Here is an 18,358-nt window from a genome sequence, read left to right as displayed (position 1 = left end):
TTTAAACATTTAGAGGTATTTTTACTAAAGAGAGAGCATTAAGAGTTTTGCACTTAACGAGCATTAACAAGGAAAAAAACAATGTCAAGTGCAAAAGTTTTATGCAGTAGCATTTCTAAGTAGAAACAGGGAGGAATGCTAGGAATATGGTGTGGGGGGAGTTAAAGTAACATTTCCATACGTCATAATTATCCCCCTACATCTTTAAATATGTTATAAAGACACTATATGAGTCTCAAGTCCTTGCATAAAGAACCTATGCCAGCTAGTTTCAGCCACACAAAAAAACTACCATTGTAAATTACAGTATTATTTTACAAATTATTCAATATGGGAGTGAAATTTAGATTCTATACAAGATATATGGAATCCACACTATCTAGTTCCAGGAGGGGACACATGGCCAATCCTGGTTTTGAATTTGTATCCTAAAACAGTGTGGGAGTAACAGCCCTGACTCTACCCATTGAAATCCATGCTGCAGGTCCCATAAAGCATCACTGTATGGTTGTCAGAAAGCCAGAAAGAGCCTTAAGCTCTCTCTGCTGAAACTTGGCAGCTCTATGAATCCCTGTATAACCCTGAGTTTCCAGTTTTGTAACACTCACCACAGTCCCCGACAGTGGAGCTAGGACCTTCCCCCATACAACTTCTACAAAATTATATTAAAAAAATATAAATTTCTGTAAAACTGACAGTTTCCATTTGCTTAATTAAAAAGAAAAAGTTCTATATTCCACCTTTGTTGTCTGGTCATTTTATTCATGTTTCTGCTTTCCTGTTTTTCTTAACTTTCTTTTCTTTTCCTTTTTTATTAGTCACGTCTCTCCCTTCCTATCTTCACTTATACTTGCTATATACCACCGTATCTGAAAAGTCAAAACACATTTCCTTTTATTCTTTTTCTATATCTGCAAATTTATTCATTCTTGTTATCCTGTCTTCAAGCTTCCTCTTTTTTTTTTTTTTTTTACATCAACCTACAACTTTGCCATTTCCCTCATCCCTGCCCTCCCATTCCAATCCTATGATTTCCCATTTGGTTTTTTTTTTTTTGGTCAACATTCCTATTTTCTCCCCTCTATCCAGCATCCCTCTATTTTTTTCTCTTTCCCTTCTAACCATTTCAACTCTCACTTTCCACCACCATCCAGCATTTTCTCTGTCACTCTATCACCCTACTACCTCCAATATATCCAACTAAATCTCCTCCTGTCAGCATCTCTTTTCTCCCTATTCCCCCATGTCCAACATCTTCCCTATCTCCTACAAATTCATGTCCAGCATCCTTTTTGTGTCCCTATATTCCCATGTCCTTTCTTTTTTCACGCCTTAACTAATCCAGCATCTCTAATCTCTTCCTCTTCTAAACCAGAAACTTCCCCCATTCAATTCCTATACCCAACTTGCCCCCACACTGCCCATGTTAAATGATTATATTGCTGTCAATTTCTGTTTCAAAGCATATATGATATCCTGATCACAGAGCAACAAAGGATATCAGCAAAACCCTTGATTTTTACCTGTCCTTTAATGCCCTTCTCTTTCAAAGCCTCTATGTCATCTCGTGTTAATTTCTGGGACTTTCCATCATCAACTATGTTCCGATTGTCAGCACCTGCTTCTTTAGTTTCTAGAGAAACAGACAGGTATATGAAACCCACTCGCTCTAAAACATTCCTTCACCTGGATGCATGGAAAGGTTTTAGTTAACAAAGCACAGTGCACTGATACAATACATTTATATTAGTCTTGCTGAATTGAATATGAAGCGAGAGAGTTTTACTGATGACAAAGAACCAGATTTACTGAGGGGTGAATAACGGCAACTAATTCAGCATGGCCATCTGGAGTAGTATGGCAATTTCTGGAAATTGTGTGGTGTGCTATTAAAATAGTACATAAACCCCACCTTAGAGTGCACACTATGGACTTTAAAAATATGTAAACCTGGGAGAAGGGGATGCGATAAAAAAGGTAAATGTCCTTACCTACTGACTAGATTTTTGAGTGCTCTATAATGGGTTATAATGGGAGGAGAGTGTGGTGTGGTGTAGTGGTTAGAGTTACAGCCTCAGCACCCTGAAGTTGTGGGTTCAAACTAGAGAATGACATGGGGACCGTTTACCACGGTAAACCATGGTCACCGCAGTAAATCTGCAGGAATGGAGACATTTGCAACTGATTTACTGCAGGAATGGGAAGAAGACCTTTCATCGCCCCGTGGGAATGGTGACAAGACCTTTTACTGCCCTGCGGGAATGGAGACAAGACCTTTTACCGTCCTGTGGGAGCGGTGAAAAGTCTTGCTCCTGTGGTAAAAAAAATTGCGCCTGTGTCAGACTCGGCATCTCCTCCCCAGCTCCTCTTGCACCTATTTTACCTTCAGGAGCCAGCCATGCCAAAATGAAGACAGAAGGAACCCAAAACCAAAGTCTGAGATTAATGTGATTTGAAAAATAAAATTACCAGACAACAAAAGGTAGAAAAAAAAATTAATTTATTTTATATTTTGTGATTAGAATATTCCAGATTTGAAATATGTATCCTGCTGGAGCTGGCATTAGGCATAACTGGGGACCACAAAGCCCAGGCTGTGCTTCTTTAGCTTCCAACTGGCTTAGGGCTCTCTCTCTGACCAGGGGGCAGTTGCCCTAGTTGCACTCCCCTAACACTATTCCTGCCATGTGTGACTGATGTATTCTGGTAGCTCGATTTTTCTATGTAGCATTCTGTAGTAATTTGGTTTGTTCAGTTTTCACAATAGAGGAGGGGATATTTGTGAAAGGGAGGGGAGGCAGGGGTTTTGTTAACCCTTGTTCTGTATTATTTGTGTTTATAAAATGACAATTGTACAGAATATTGTCTCTTTTTATACTTTAATAAAATAAGTTCAGTATAAAATCATAACTATTCGAGGCTTGTGTGGATGGGATCTGACAGTTCGCAGGGTGGGGACAAGGACTGAGCTTGCGAAGACGGGGCAGGGACAGAGACTGAACTCGCAAGGACGGGGACTGAACTCACAGGGACAGGGCAGGGACAGGGATGAGCTCACAGGGACGGGGTGGGAACGGTGATAAATTTTTTCCCCGTGTCATTCTCTAGTTCAAACCCTGCATTACTCTTTGTGACCCTGGGCAAGTCACTTAATCCTCCACTGACCCAGGTACATTAGACAGACTGTGAGCCCACTGGGACAGATAGGGAAAATGCTTCAAGTAAACCGCTTTGAGAGTGGTTGTATAACTACAAAAAGGTGGTACACAAGTCCCAGTGGAAAGACAACACCCAAAATTTAAGTAAAGCAGAATATATCAAGTGATGAGCTCTAAAATTAAAGGTGGCATATCAAAATACTGATAAATAAATCTGATCTTTGTACCATTTCCTAGCAAAAAATATATACTTCAATTTGCTTAGTTATTGATGTTGATTACTTAAGTGAAACAACAGTTACCAAATCAGAATATTTTAACATAAAGGTAGGGATATTACTCTCAGAATCAGATATGAAGAATAAGTTTACATCCACTTAGGACTTTTACTCTTTTTTTTCTAGCTGAACATATAAATTTAGTGCATTAGAGGTTCTTTGAAGAAAAAAACAATCTGTGTTTGTGTGTTGTAGACACTATTGCTAGGTACCTTCTGGTGGAATCAAATAAGTCTGCTTGTGTCACTTTATTATGATTAATTTTGCTTACGGTAAGCCTTTTTCAGGTTGTAGCACAGAGCAAATTACATTCAGGTGCAGTAGGTAATTTTTCCCTCTTCCGGAATTTGCTTACGGCTCCTTTTACGAAGGCACGGTAGCAGTTTAACGCTTGTAATAACGCGCGCTAAACCGCCGGCTGCACTAGCTGCTACTGCCTCCTCTTGAGCAGACCGTAGTTTTTTGGCTAGCGCGGGGGGTTGACTATCGCGGCTTCGTAAAAGGAGCCCTTGGTTTCTCAAAGACGGCTCCAAATGAAAAGATGTTGGGTGCCTGCATGCTGATTTAAGATAGAGTGGTACCTCGGTTTACGAGTGCACCGGTTTGCGAGTGTTTTGCAAGATGAGCAAAACATTCGCAAAATCGGCACCTCGGAAACTGAGCGTGCCTCGATTTGCGAGCGGCACCCCCCGCGATCCGGCACCCCCCGCTGCGATTCAGCACCCCCCCCCTGCCGCTTCTTACTGTCATCTGGGCCTCGACACCGGCATGTCCTGTGCGTTGGTGCCGGTGCCCGAAGATCGGCCTCCTCTTCTTGCTGGGCCTTGAGATTCTCAGAGATCTCGGAGAGAACGTGAACTCGCAGGCCTTGAACATACGCAGATGCTCAAGGCCCAACAAGAAGAGGAGGCTGATCTTCGGGCACAGGCACCAACGCACAGGACATGCCGGTGCAGAGGCCCAGATGACAGTAAGAAGCGGCGGGGGGGGGGGCGCCGGATCGCAGGGGGGGCCTTCGGGGGGAACGTATCAAAGCAAGTTTCCATTATTTCCTATGGGGAAACTCGCTTTGATATATGAGTATTTTGTTTTACGAGCATGCTTCTGGAACGAATTATGCTCGTAAACCACTGTATTTGGCTTAAGTTGAGTGCATTATTATATGATAAATGATACTGTCTTTCACATCAAGTTGAGAATACATTATGGAGATCAGTGAAACAAACTTTTACAATAATTCATTTTAAATTGTATTTTTTTACATCATAAAGTGCAAATTGTGCCAGGGTGTGAGGACTTACCAAGCACTTTGGGGCCTTTTTATTAAATTTTAAGCTCTTACCCCTCTCCTTTACTAACGCTTAGCGTGGGTTTTAGCGCCGGCAGTGGCGGTAACTGTTCCGATGCTCATAGAATTCTTATGAGCGTCGGAGCTGTTAAAAACCCGTGCTACATGTTAGTAAAGGAGGGGGTTAATGTGTGGTTAGTGCATGTCATCAGGCTTTCACAGAATTGTGTTACAACATTTTGTGGTATTTTGCGCGTGTACATTAACCGTATGTTTAGTTGGGGGGGGGGGTTTCTTCATTTTATCAATATTTTTCAGAGGGGGCATGTCATGGGAAGAGAGAGCATTTCTAGGTTATTGCAGGTAGCACATTATCCCAGGACAAGCAGGCAGCATATTCTTAACACATGGGTGACGTCACCGACGGAGCCCTCGGTACGGACCTTTTAACTAGAAGTTTCTAGTTGGCCGCACCGCGCGTGCGCGAGTGCCTTCCCGCCCGACGGAGGAGTGCGTGGTCCCCAGTTTCTTCGTTTCCGCGGAGCGAAGAAGACGCGTGTATTTTTTCAACAGCCGTTGAAATCACTTTTTGCCTTCCCGCTCGCGCTTTTGTTCTAAATTTTTCTTCCTCTACCTTCGGGTTTCCTTTTTCTTTGAATTGCAAAAAAAAAAAAAAAAAAAAAAACTTTGATTTTTCTTGTTTCTTTCGTTTTTGCCCCGGCGGGGCCTGTTGCCATTATACAGGCCTCGGACTTCGATTTTGCGGAGGCTATCTTCCCCTTCATGCCCCCGCAGGTCGGTTTTAAGAAGTGCCAGCGGTGTGCACGCCCGATCTCCGTTTCTGACCCACACAATTGGTGTTTGCAGTGCCTGGGTCCGGAGCATCGGGCAGATTCCTGCACCCGCTGTGCCACTTTACAAAAACGTACTCTTAAAAACCGAAGAATCCAGCAAACCCTGCTCTTCGGCTCCGAGTCGGCGATGGATTCATCACCTTCAACGGCGGTACCGCAGAAATCGGCACCGTCAAGCTCGACACCGACCGATCCCGCATCGGCGCCACTGGCGCCAGGTAAGCCGGCTAAGAAGCCTTCCTCTTCCCTCGAGCGCCCTCCAGCTACGGTGACGACACCGTCCATACCGGCATCGCACCGGTCCCGTAAACGCTCCGCCCCGATAACGGTGAGTGCCTCGTCATCGGCCTCCTCATCGCCGGGGCGTGGAGCGGCATCCAAGGAACCGAAGAAAAAGAAAGCGGTTCCGATGCCACCCCTAGATGACCGTATTTCGGCCATTCTACAAACTCAGCTTCAGGAGCAGTTGAAGAAACAGCTTGAACAACTGCTACCCTCTATCCTGGCACCGCTCCTTCCGGTACCAGACCGGCCCGAGCCCCGCACCGAGCCCCCGGTGTCCACTCCTTCGGTACCGGTAAACACCTCGATGCCGATCCTTTCGGCCCAACAACTTCCTGATGATCCTGTGGTTCATTCTCAACCCACAGTGGATCCTACTCGGCACCAGGCGGTACGGCACTCTTCTCGGGACCGAGAACGACGCCGATCGTCCTCCCCTGGTACCGTTTCGGTGCGCTCTGGTAAATCTTTGTCCAAGACTCGCCACACCGCACCCTCCACCCCGGTGTCCCGACACGCACCAGAGGTCAGGGATCCTGATTTATGGGAGGAGACTCCTCTCGGTACCGAGGAGGATCCCTCCTCATCTGATGAGGAACCATCGGCACCTGATGCCACCTCTAAACCTGAGCAATCCTCTTTTTCTAAATTTCTGAGGGAAATGTCTGCTGCTCTGTCACTTCCCCTTGAATCTGACTCCAAAAAGTCCCAAGCCTTTTTAGAAGCCTTAGACTTTGAGCAACCTCCTAAAGAGTTCCTCAAGCTTCCCGTACATGACATCTTACGGGAGACATTCTACAAAAACTTGGAAAATCCCCTCACGGTACCGGGAGCTCCCCGTAAACTGGACAACCTTTACCGTGTCATCCCTATTCCAGGATTCGACAAATCTCAATTGCCCCATGAGTCCCTTCTGGTGGAATCCACCTTAAAAAAGACTCAGGGCTCCAGTGTCTATGCCTCTACCCCTCCTGGCAGAGAAGGTAAGACCATGGACAAGTTTGGCAAGAGACTTTACCAAAATGCCATGCTTGCCAACAGGGCAAACAACTATTCCTTCCATTTTTCCTTTTATCTCAAACACTTGGTCCAACAGCTGTCTGCCCTCCAGAAGTACCTACCTGAGCGCAAGGTCCCGCTATTCCAGCAGCACATATCTGGCCTTCTCCAAATGCGCAAGTATATGGTCCGCTCGATATACGACTCCTTCGAGCTCACCTCTCGGGCCTCTGCCATGGCTGTAGCCATGCGTCGCTTGGCCTGGCTCAGAGTCTCCGACCTGGACATCAACCACCAGGACCGCCTGGCCAACGCCCCCTGTCTCGGGGATGAGCTTTTTGGAGAGTCACTGGATTCCACCACTCAGAAACTCTCTGCCCATGAGACCAGGTGGGACACCCTGATCAAGCCGAAAAAGAAGGCTCCGCCTGCTCGACCCTATCGGCCTCAATCATCTTACCAGCGGAGGTTCTCAGCCAGGCCACTCAATCCGCCTCCCCAACAATCTCGGCGACCCCGTCAACAGCAGCACCATGCCCAGGCTCGGTCTCAGGCCACTCAACCCTCCAAGCCTCCTCAGCCTGCTAAACAATCTCAGCCCTTTTGACTCTTCTCTCCAGGGCATAGCCAGTCATCCACCCTCGCTGCCTCTTCCACAGCCTATCGGGGGTCGTCTCACCATTTTCTCAAGCCGTTGGGAAGTCATCACGTCGGACCAGTGGGTCCTCAACATCATCCGCCACGGCTACTCTCTCAACTTCCAGACTCTGCCTCCGGACAACCTTCCCGTAGAGTCTGCTTCAAACTCATCTCAAACCCCCCTCCTCCTGAGGGAGGTTCAATCCCTCCTCCTTCTCAATGCCATCGAAGAAGTACCTCCAGATCAAAGGGGGCAGGGATTCTACTCCCGCTACTTCCTGGTACCCAAAAAGACGGGAGACCTCCGTCCCATTCTCGATCTCAGGGACCTCAACAAGTGTCTGGTCAAGGAGAAGTTCAGAATGCTCTCCCTTGCCACGCTCTACCCTCTTCTTTCTCAACACGACTGGCTATGTTCCCTGGACCTCAAAGAGGCCTACACTCACATCTCCATCAATCAACATTCTCGCCGCTACCTGCGGTTCCAGGTACTGCACCACCACTATCAGTACAAGGTGCTACCGTTCGGCCTCGCCTCCTCACCCAGGGTCTTCACCAAGTGCCTTATAGTGGTAGCGGCCTTCCTCAGGTCTCACAACCTCCAGGTGTTCCCCTATTTGGACGATTGGTTGGTGAAAGCACCTACGTCTCCACTTGTGCTACAGGCTACTCATCACACCATCTCTCTCCTCCACCTCCTGGGGTTCGAGATCAACTACCCCAAGTCGCATCTGCTTCCCACCCAGCGACTTCAATTCATTGGAGCAGTTCTGGACACCACGCTAATGAGGGCTTTTCTCCCCTCCGATCGCAAGCAGACCCTGCTCCATCTCTGCCGTCAGGTACTCATGCATCCCTCCATTCCTGCTCGACAGATGATGGTCCTCCTGGGTCACATGGCCTCGACAGTGCATGTCCTTCCTCTGGCTCGTCTCCACCTTCGTACACCTCAGTGGACGCTCGCCAACCAGTGGTCACAGACTACGGATCTTCTTTCTCATCCCATCTCTGTGACATCATCTCTTCAGCAATCTCTCCAATGGTGGTTGAACTCCTCAAATCTTTCCAGGGGTCTTCTTTTCCATCTGCCCCCCCACTCTATGATCATCACCACAGATGCGTCCCCCTACGCGTGGGGAGCTCACCTGGGAGATCTACGCACCCAGGGACTTTGGACCCCACAGGAGCGTCGTCATCACATCAATTTCCTGGAACTCAGAGCCATGTTCTACGCCCTCAAGGCTTTCCAACATCTTCTCTGTCCTCAAGTCCTCCTCCTATGCACAGACAATCAAGTCGCCATGTACTACATAAACAAGCAAGGCGGCACCGGATCTCGCCCCCTTTGTCTGGAGGCTCTGCGCATCTGGACCTGGGCCACGGACCGCAATCTCTTTCTCAGAGCGGTCTATATCCAGGGCGAACAGAACTCTCTGGCCGACAATCTCAGCCGCATCCTTCAACCTCACGAGTGGACGTTGGACCCTCCGACTCTACTCTCCATCTTTGCTCGATGGGGCACTCCGCAGGTGGACCTCTTTGCAGCACCTCACAACCATCAGCTGCCCCAATTCTGTTCCAGACTCTTCTCTCCTCACCGTCTGGCCCCGGATGCATTCCTGCTCAACTGGAGGGATCGGTTCCTCTATGCCTTCCCTCCACTTCCTTTGATGTTGCGGACCTTGTCCAAACTCCGCAAGGACAATGCCACCATGATCCTCATCGCCCCTCGGTGGCCTCGTCAACACTGGTTCTCCCTTCTGCTTCAACTCAGCTCCAGGGAGCCCATTCCTCTTCCTGTGTTTCCTACTCTACTTACACAGCAGAATCAGTCTCTACTACATCCCAACCTGTCTTCCCTCCACCTGACAGCTTGGTTTCTCTCGGGCTGACCTCTCCGGAGAATCTATCTCAACCGGTCCGCCTCATTTTGGACGCCTCCAGGAAACCGGCCACTCTCCAATGTTACCATCAGAAGTGGACCAGATTCTCCTCGTGGTGTCTCCGGCATCAGCAAGAACCCACCTCTTTGGCGGTGGAAACTGTCTTGGAATATTTGCTCTCGCTGTCCAACGCTGGCCTCAAAACCACCTCCATCAGAGTCCACCTCAGTGCCATCACTGCGTTTCACGAGCCTATTCTCGGAAAACCCCTCACGGCTCATCCTCTGGTTTCAAGATTTATGAGAGGGCTCTTCAACATCAAACCGCCTCTCAAGCCTCCTCCCGTCGTCTGGGACCTGAATGTGGTTCTCTCTGCTCTCATGAAACCTCCGTTTGAGCCTCTTGCCACAGCTTCATTCAGGCTTCTTACCTGGAAGGTGCTTTTCCTAATTGCCATCACCTCTGCCAGGAGGGTTAGCGAACTGCATGCACTGGTTGCCGACCCACCGTTCACTGTTTTTCACCATGACAAGGTTGTTCTGCGTACCCACCCTAAATTCCTTCCCAAGGTGGTCTCAGCTTTTCACCTCAACCAGTCCATTGTGCTTCCCGTCTTCTTCCCTAAGCCTCACTCGCATCCTGGAGAACAGGCGTTGCACACGCTGGATTGTAAGCGTGCCCTTGCTTACTACCTTGATCGTACCAGAGCTCACCGAACATCCCCTCAGCTCTTTTTGTCTTTCGATCCCAACCGTTTGGGCCGTCCTGTCTCCAAACGGACACTTTCAAATTGGCTTGCTGCCTGTATTGCCTTCTGTTATGCTCGGGCCGGTCTCTCTCTGGAAGGATCTGTCACGGCCCACAGAGTCCGAGCTATGGCTGCTTCTGTGGCTTTCCTCCGTTCCACGCCCATCGAGGAAATCTGCAAGGCGGCCACTTGGTCCTCAGTTCACACGTTCACTACTCACTACTGTCTGGATGCGTTCTCCAGACGGGATGGACACTTCGGCCAATCTGTGTTACAAAATTTATTTTCCTAATGGCCAACCATCCCTCCTCCCTCTTTGTTAGCTTGGAGGTCACCCATGTGTTAAGAATATGCTGCCTGCTTGTCCTGGGATAAAGCACAGTTACTTACCGTAACAGGTGTTATCCAGGGACAGCAGGCAGATATTCTTAAGTCCCACCCACCTCCCCGGGTTGGCTTCTTAGCTGGCTTATCCTAACTGGGGACCACGCACTCCTCCGTCGGGCGGGAAGGCACTCGCGCACGCGCGGTGCGGCCAACTAGAAACTTCTAGTTAAAAGGTCCGTACCGAGGGCTCCGTCGGTGACGTCACCCATGTGTTAAGAATATCTGCCTGCTGTCCCTGGATAACACCTGTTACGGTAAGTAACTGTGCTTTTTGCTTAGCAGTAAGTGCTCCTGCATTAATTTTTTTATAGGTATTAAGGCCCTGATTCTCCAAAAGTGCGTCCCGATTTTAGGCAGCTGTAGGCGTCCTACAGCTGTCTAATCAGCCAATCGGGATGCACGTTTAAAAAAAAAAATGCTCCCCAGGCAGGCCTGAAGGCGCCTCCGGGAGCCTAGGGAGACCCGCAAGACGCCTAAGCTCGCCTAAGGGCCTTTGGCGAACCTAGGTGGCCCTACGCGACTCCCTAGTAGAGGAAGAAACCTTAAAATGTAGGCCAGCAAAATGCTGGTCTACATTGTAAGTAGACGCAGCCGCTATACTTATCGCGGCAAGGGATCTCTCTGCCGCTATAAGTATAGCGGGCCGCGGCCTGTCCGATCGGATGCCCCCCCCTCCGACACTACCGACCGCCCCCCCTCGACATTACCGATCTCCCTCCCACCCCGACACTGGCGATCGCTGGCAGGAGAGTGTCCAATCCCTCCTGCCCGAAGACGCACCCCCCCCCCCCGGCGCTAACAACCTCCAAACTAACCTGTTCTTCAGGCCAGACGGTTCTTGCCCGTCTAGCTGGTAAGCCCGCCTCGTCGAAATGAGGCGGGCTCGCCCCTTCCCGGCCCATCCCGCCGAAGCCTAAGGCCTGATTGGTCCAGGCTTCTAGAGCCTGGGCCAATCAGGCCTTAGGCTTCGGCGGGATGGGCCGGGAAGGGGCGAGCCCGCCTCATTTCGACGAGGCGGGCTTACCGGCTAGACGGGCAAGAACCGTCTGGCCTGAAGAACAGGTTAGTTTGGAGGTTGTTAGCGCCGGGGGGGGTGCGTCTTCGGGCAGGAGGGATTGGACACTCTCCTGCCAGCGATCGCTAGTGTCGGGGTGGGAGAGAGATCGGTAATGTGGGGGGGGGGGGCGGTTGGTAGTGTCGGGGGGGGGGGGCGGTCGGTAGTGTCGGGGGGGGGGGAGCATCCGATCAGACAGGCCGCGGCCCGCTATACTTATAGCGGCAGAGAGATCCCTTGCCGCGATAAGTATAGCGGGCCGTGTCTAATCTAACCCGATTCTCTAACCAGCGTCTGTAACATGGACGCCGGTTACAGAATCGGGGTTTTAGTGTAGGCCGATTCTGAATAGGACGCCTCTCTCGGGCGTCCTATACAGAATCAGGGCCTAGGTGTCTTGCGGGCCTCGCCTTCAATATAGGCGGCCTGCCTGGGGAGCATTTTTTTAAAAAAAACGTGCATCCCGATTGGCTGATTAGACAGCTGTAGGACGCCTACAGCTGCCTAAAATCGGGACGCACTTTTGGAGAATCAGGGCCTAAGTGCTTTTGGGTATTAGCACACAACCTGCAGTTAAAAAGAAAAACAAAGCACCTGCATTAACCTTTTCCTATCGTGTGTCCCGGATGATGGGACATTCCAAAAATATCGTTGCCATTGTGGGTAAACAGTCTGTATGGACTAAAAGAGCCAGGAACACAAAATATTTGAATTTACAGACTTATGACTTATTTACATTATGTTTGCAATAGCTGTAAATGATAAAGGTGAATAATACAAAACTTTGCTAAAATAATTACGATTGGAAACAGCGTAACGTAAAATTTATTACGATAGGAAAAGGTTAAGCCTGGATTTTAGGGCTCCTTTTACAAAGCCGCGCTAGCGGTTTTAACGCATATATCGGATTAGCGCGTGCTAGCTGGAAATCTACCGCCTACTCAAAAGGAGGCGGTAGCAGTTAGCACGTATGGCAATTTAGCGCGCGCTATTCCGTGCGTTAAGGTCCTAGCGTGGCTTTGTAAAAGAACCCCTTAGTGCAGTTTAGTAAAAGGGCCCCTTTATCACTTTAACTGCTACTGTTTTCTTTCTTTTTTTTTCTTTTTGTTGTTCTGGGAGTTTGGCCAGGTTTAGGAATTTTTTGCTCTTCCAAGGTGTATTTATTTGGCAATATCATTCACATCTTTAACTTTTTTGTTTATTTTTAATCTCTCCTGGAATTCTTATATTTGGTTTTGTTTATTTGTAAGGTCATCCTGATGCTTTGAGATCATTTGTATTGTGCTCAACAATTTTCATATTGTTAAAAAAAAAAAGACAAATCTATCTACTATCCTATATTAATTTTCATTCCGACTGACATGATGATTAATTTACTCATGGATGCCAGCTAAAGAATTGTAGAGCTCAAACAGGATTGGATTTCTTCATTTATAAACGAGAGATCTGACCTTGTAACCGCAGTCTCTGTCCTTTTGGGTACTGTTACTGCTGCTCAGAAACCTTTGTCCCTGCAAGCTTATCCAAGTACCAGCAGATTGCTTCCAGATAATAAACTCAAACCAAATAAATACCAAGTAGGGTTCAGGGAGAGTTTTTTGAGGAGTGGTATAACAATGCTATGGCGTAACCTACAATAGGAATACTCCAATCATCTGGCATATTAAAAGCATACACTTATCTTTTTATATGTTGTCTACTGTTTTAGCACATTTTTAAGTAACACTTCCTCGGGCTTTAGCCACAATTTGGCTTTTTTGTACTTAGGAGACTCAAGGGGTCATGTACTTAAAAAGAGAACTCGGATCAGAAGGGAAAAATATTCACAATAAAACAATACCCAATCTGTAGAAAAATGTACATATTATAGCCGAGAGTCTCTATCAAATTATATAAATACATTTTTTTTGAGGTACTTTAGTTAGATTGTGAGCCTGTTAGGACAAAGAGGGATTTTCAAAGTATCTAATTGCTTATTTTTTTTTAATTGTTTGTAAATTGCTTCGTAGTCTTCATGATGATTTAGCAGTATATAAACTCTGTATTAAAATTAAATATAGAGAAAAAAGACCACCATCATTGACTTAAAAAAACAAACAAACCATCCTAAGTTTGTTTGATTAAAGCAATCGCTTCAAAATATAGCAAAATCCAGTTTTTAACATTTGATTGTCTTGAAACAGCGTTGAAGTGTATAATATTGTCTCAATAGAAATCCCACAGACAATTAATTTACAAAGAGGTGCTGAAAAGTTCTCAGCCCAACCAAGAAGGGAATGACATGGAGTCATGAAACTTGCAAGTTATTCCACATATTCATCCCTAAGTTCAACACACTTGGCACATCATGTCTGAAGTTTCTGTAACCCTTCCAAAAAATACTCTGGTCATTGAAATACTGCTCTGCTGCTGCAGTCGCCTCTGAATCACTCAAAAATTGTTGCCCTTTCAAACTCTTTTAAAGGTTTGGAAACAAAAAATAGTCAGATGGAGCAAGATGTGGTGAGTAGGGTGGATGATCTACGCACTGAAACCCCAACTACGTCAAAACATCCATCGTTTTGCCAGCCTTGTGAACAGGTGCATTGTCTTGCAAAAATAGAATTCCTTTCCACAGTTTCCCTCTCCTTTTTTCTTTTAATGCCTCCTTTAATCGGCACATCGGAAGGTAGTCATTACAACACCTTCTTAAGCCCAAAAAATTGTGGCCATGACCTTTCCTGCTGACTTTTGTATCTTGAATTTTCTTATCTTTGGAGAACCCAAATGCTTCCATTTCACGGACTGTTATATCTCAGGATCATAGTGGTGTAACCATGTTTCATCAAATGTAACCAGTCATTCCAAAAAGCTGGCACCAGCTCACTGAAAATGCTGCAAATTCAACTTGAGTTATAGGAGGTGGAGCTTAAATTAGTAAAGGAGAAATTTCTAGAGGATGAGAGACTTTAAGTGCCAAACATTCAGTTGTTAATAGAGAGGTACATACATCCGCAGTGGCAATAGCAGAGCTAGAAAGAAAAATTGCCAATCCACCTCTCTTCCTATTAGAGCGGTGACGGCTAAAGATGATATAAGACCTGTTGAAGCAGCCCCTCATCTCCCAGCGATAGTCAGGTCTCCGTCATTGCAAGAATATTCAACCTTTCAGAAGATAACAGGGCCTGGATTAAATGTACCTTAGACCGAACCTTTAAGCTTTTTTTAGTTTAGTGGAGTTTTGGATAGAATAAAAAGAACAAATATCTCTTGCCTGGAACAATGGGGACCTAGATAAGATATCTTGGCCGGGGAACAAAGGAAGAAGTAGCTTGGGTAAGAAGGGGAGGAGGGAGACAGGACAATAGTTGGAAGGGCAAGTAAGGTTCAGGGAGAGCTTTTTGAGGAATGGTGTAACCTACAATAGGAATACTCCAATCATCATCTGGCATATTAAAATCACCTATAAGTAGAACTTTGCCTTTTAAAGCTATATTTTGAATGTCTTCCATTATGTCCACTTTTTCCATCTGTGAAAGAGGCCTGTATATCACACCAATGTAAATATATTTTTCCATTCCCTTTTTCCAGTGTGACCCACAGTCCCTGTTCTTCCTTACCCTAAAGATCAGGGGTGTCAAAGTCCCTCCTCGAGGGGCCACAATCCAGTGGGGGTTTCAGGATTTCCCCAATGAATATGCATGGGATCTATTTGCATGCACTGCTTTCATTGTATGCTAATAGATCTCATGCATATTTATTGGGGAAATCCTGAAAACCCGACTGGATTGCGGCCCTCAAGGAGGGACTTTGACACCCCTGCTATAGATCCTGCAATTGTGTGACTTTTAATATGATTTTTAACAAATAATGCCACTCCTCCTCCTTTTTTCCTACCCTGTCTTTCCTAAACAGATTTATAGCCCAGTATAACTATATCCCAGTCATGGCTCTCCATGAACCACGTTTCTGTGATAACCACTAAATTCAACTCTGCCTCTTCCATCACAACTTCTAGATCCAGAACTTTGTTTCCAATACTTCGAATATTAGTACTGCTTTCCAGACATTGTCACTTTTTCCTCCTCTGTAGAGATATTTAGTGATTCAGTTACCTGAGGGCTTATTACTTACCTGGGGGCTTTGATCACCCTGCCCACAATGATTCTAGTTTAAAGACCTCTTCAGCAGGTTAGCTAGTCTGCTGCTGAAGACATTTCTTCCCTTCATTGATAGATGAACACCATCCCTGCTCAGCAGCCCTTGGAAAATCATCCCATGGTGCAGGAAGCCAAACACTGTTAATGACACCATCTGTGCAACCACATATCCATCTCCAGGATGCAAGCTTCTCTGCCTTGACCTTTACCCTCGACAGGGAAGATAAGACAAGGACATGACCTGCACACCTGACTGCTTCACCTTCTCTCCCAGAGCCAAAAAGTCACTTTTGATATGTTTGGTGGGATACCTAGTATCGTTAGTGCCAACAAGGATAAGCAGTCATTAGGCTTGATGAGTCTCAGCAAGCTCTCTATAACATCTTGAATTTTAGCACCAGGCAAACAGCACACCTCCTGGGACATCATGGCTGGTCTGCAGATGGACACCTTTGTACCCTTCAGAAGGGAATCGCCAACCACTACTACCTTTCACCTCCTAGTGGTCATGGATCCAGCAACTCTGGGGATTTGAAGCTTTGGTCCTTCCTCTCTTTGGGATGCTCTCATCTCTTCCACTTCCAGAGCTGTTCTTCAGTTCATGGGTAGGTGGAATCACAGTATCGATCCTGCAGGGTCTCGTAACCTGAGCCCAGCTGTCTTCTTCCCCACTGCTGGAAATCTTTGCTGCATCAAGAAGTATTTTATTGTATCTCTCATTCTTGTGGATACTTCAGTCTTGCCACCTCTTCTCTCAGTTCCTTCACTTCCTTCATGAGGAATTCAAGCTGAAGACAGCTTGCACATAGAACTACTCTCTCTGCCCAAAAGGAACAATTTTGAATGCAGAGAAACTGCAATTTACAGTGGTTTTGCTCAGCTTCCTGAGGCAGCTCCTGTGAAATGTGGTCCCTGCAGAGGCCCAGAGCTGTGGAATTGGTAGATAAATCCTCCAACTCAGACTCCTCAGTTTCTGATACCCACAACTCCGACTCCAGGTACCCAAAATTGTCTCAGACTCCACAGCCCAACGACATGCAACAGAAAGACTGCAGGGCTTAGATAAGTGACCTCTAATGACCTGATAGTGTGAGCTTAGCACCAATGATTGTTAAAAAAAAGTAACACATGAAAAGTTTTTTCTAGAATTCAGTTGTATAGCCAGAAGAATTTATAAATATCTCTGTAACTTCCTGTTTTCGGGACTTCTGAAGCCAGCTTGGAGCTCAGGAGTCGCATATGTATGCTAATAAAACCTGTTGCTTTCTTCAAGTCTCTAAGTTCTGTGGCTTCTCAAAGTGACCTTTCAATATAAGATCCAAATGTTGGTAGCTTTGCCGACAGCATGGCATTTCAGCTTAGCATGGTCTTCAGATTTTAAAGTTCAGCACAGCTTGGATATTGTCACAGCTCAGCAACAAGTTTGTGTCTCCAGAGGAAAGATACATTTCCAAGCTCAACAGAATATCAAGACATCAGGCCCCAAAAAATAAATCTATTGCATTTGCTAAAGGTTTATACCAGACACATTATATATTTAGGGCTATATCCCTATTGGTTAACAGATTCATTAAAATAAACATTTATCCAAAATATTAAACGGTGGGTTTTTTTTTACCTTCATTCATTTCTTTAAAGCTAGCAATCACATTGTATCCTCAGTTGTAGAAAAATTTGCTTCCTGTTGTATTTTGGACAAAACATTAAATTCTTAGTTTAAATGTTAAGATTTTTGTCTTTGGCTAAATGAGATGTTTATCAAATCCTCTGTAAAAAGAGCCCTTAACCTTGCATTGCCTCAGATATAAAACTTAAAAACTGTTAAGCCCCCCAGGGACATGAAAGTATCTACTGCAGTGTTCTTCAACCTTTTTACACCCATGGACCGGCAGAAAAAAAAGAATTATTTTGTGGACCGGCAAACTACTAGGACTAAAATTTAAAAACCCCGTTTCCGCCCCATCTCCGCGAGCTCAGTCCCCACAAATCATCTGATCCCATCCACACAAGCCTCAGTTATGATTTTATATTGAATGTATTTTATTAAATTATAAAAAGAAACAATATTCTGTACAATTGTCATTTTATAAATACAAATAATTCAGAGCAAGGATCAACAAAACCCCTGTCTCCCTTCCCCTTCACATATATCCCCTCTACTATCAAGAAAACTGAACAAGCCAAATTATTACAGAATGCTACACAGAAATATCATGCCAACAGAATACTGCAGTCACACATGACAGGAATAGTTTTAGGGGAGTGCATCTAGGGCAACTGCCCCCTGGTCAGAGAGTGCCCTAAGCCAGCTGGAAGCTAAAGAAGTACTTCCTGGGTTTTGCAGTCCCCAGTTATGTCTAACACCAGCTCTAGCAGGATATATATTTCAAATCTGATATATTCTAATCACAAAATAGAAATAAAATTATTTTTTTCTACCTTTTGTCGTCTCTGGTTTCTGCTTTCAATCTTCTTTTCACTCTCTTCCTTCCAGCGTCTGCCCTCTCTGTCTCTTCAATCCAGCATCTGCCCCTTCCATCCACTGTCTGTCCTCCCCCCTTCCATATGGTATCTGTCTTCTTTCTATGCCCCTCTCCCCTTTCCATCCAGCTTGTTCCCCTCTCTCCTTTTTACATGATTCATTCCAGC

General features: G+C 46.1%; 1 protein-coding gene across 1 annotated transcript in view; it reads right to left on the bottom strand.

Annotated features, from left to right (window-relative positions):
• The window catches only part of TRMT6 (tRNA methyltransferase 6), a 52,600-nt gene that overhangs the window by 25,112 nt on the left and 9,130 nt on the right, over nucleotides 1–18,358 (bottom strand). Inside the window, exon 3 of the mRNA XM_033938267.1 lies at nucleotides 1,524–1,633. Within this exon, the coding sequence (XP_033794158.1) occupies nucleotides 1,524–1,633 (110 nt within the window). The remainder of the gene's footprint in view (nucleotides 1–1,523; nucleotides 1,634–18,358) is intronic.

This window comes from Geotrypetes seraphini, chromosome 3 (genome assembly GCF_902459505.1).
Source record: "Geotrypetes seraphini chromosome 3, aGeoSer1.1, whole genome shotgun sequence".
In the NCBI taxonomy this organism is placed as follows: domain Eukaryota; kingdom Metazoa; phylum Chordata; class Amphibia; order Gymnophiona; family Dermophiidae; genus Geotrypetes; species Geotrypetes seraphini.
This window is presented reverse-complemented; position numbering and strand designations above follow the sequence as displayed.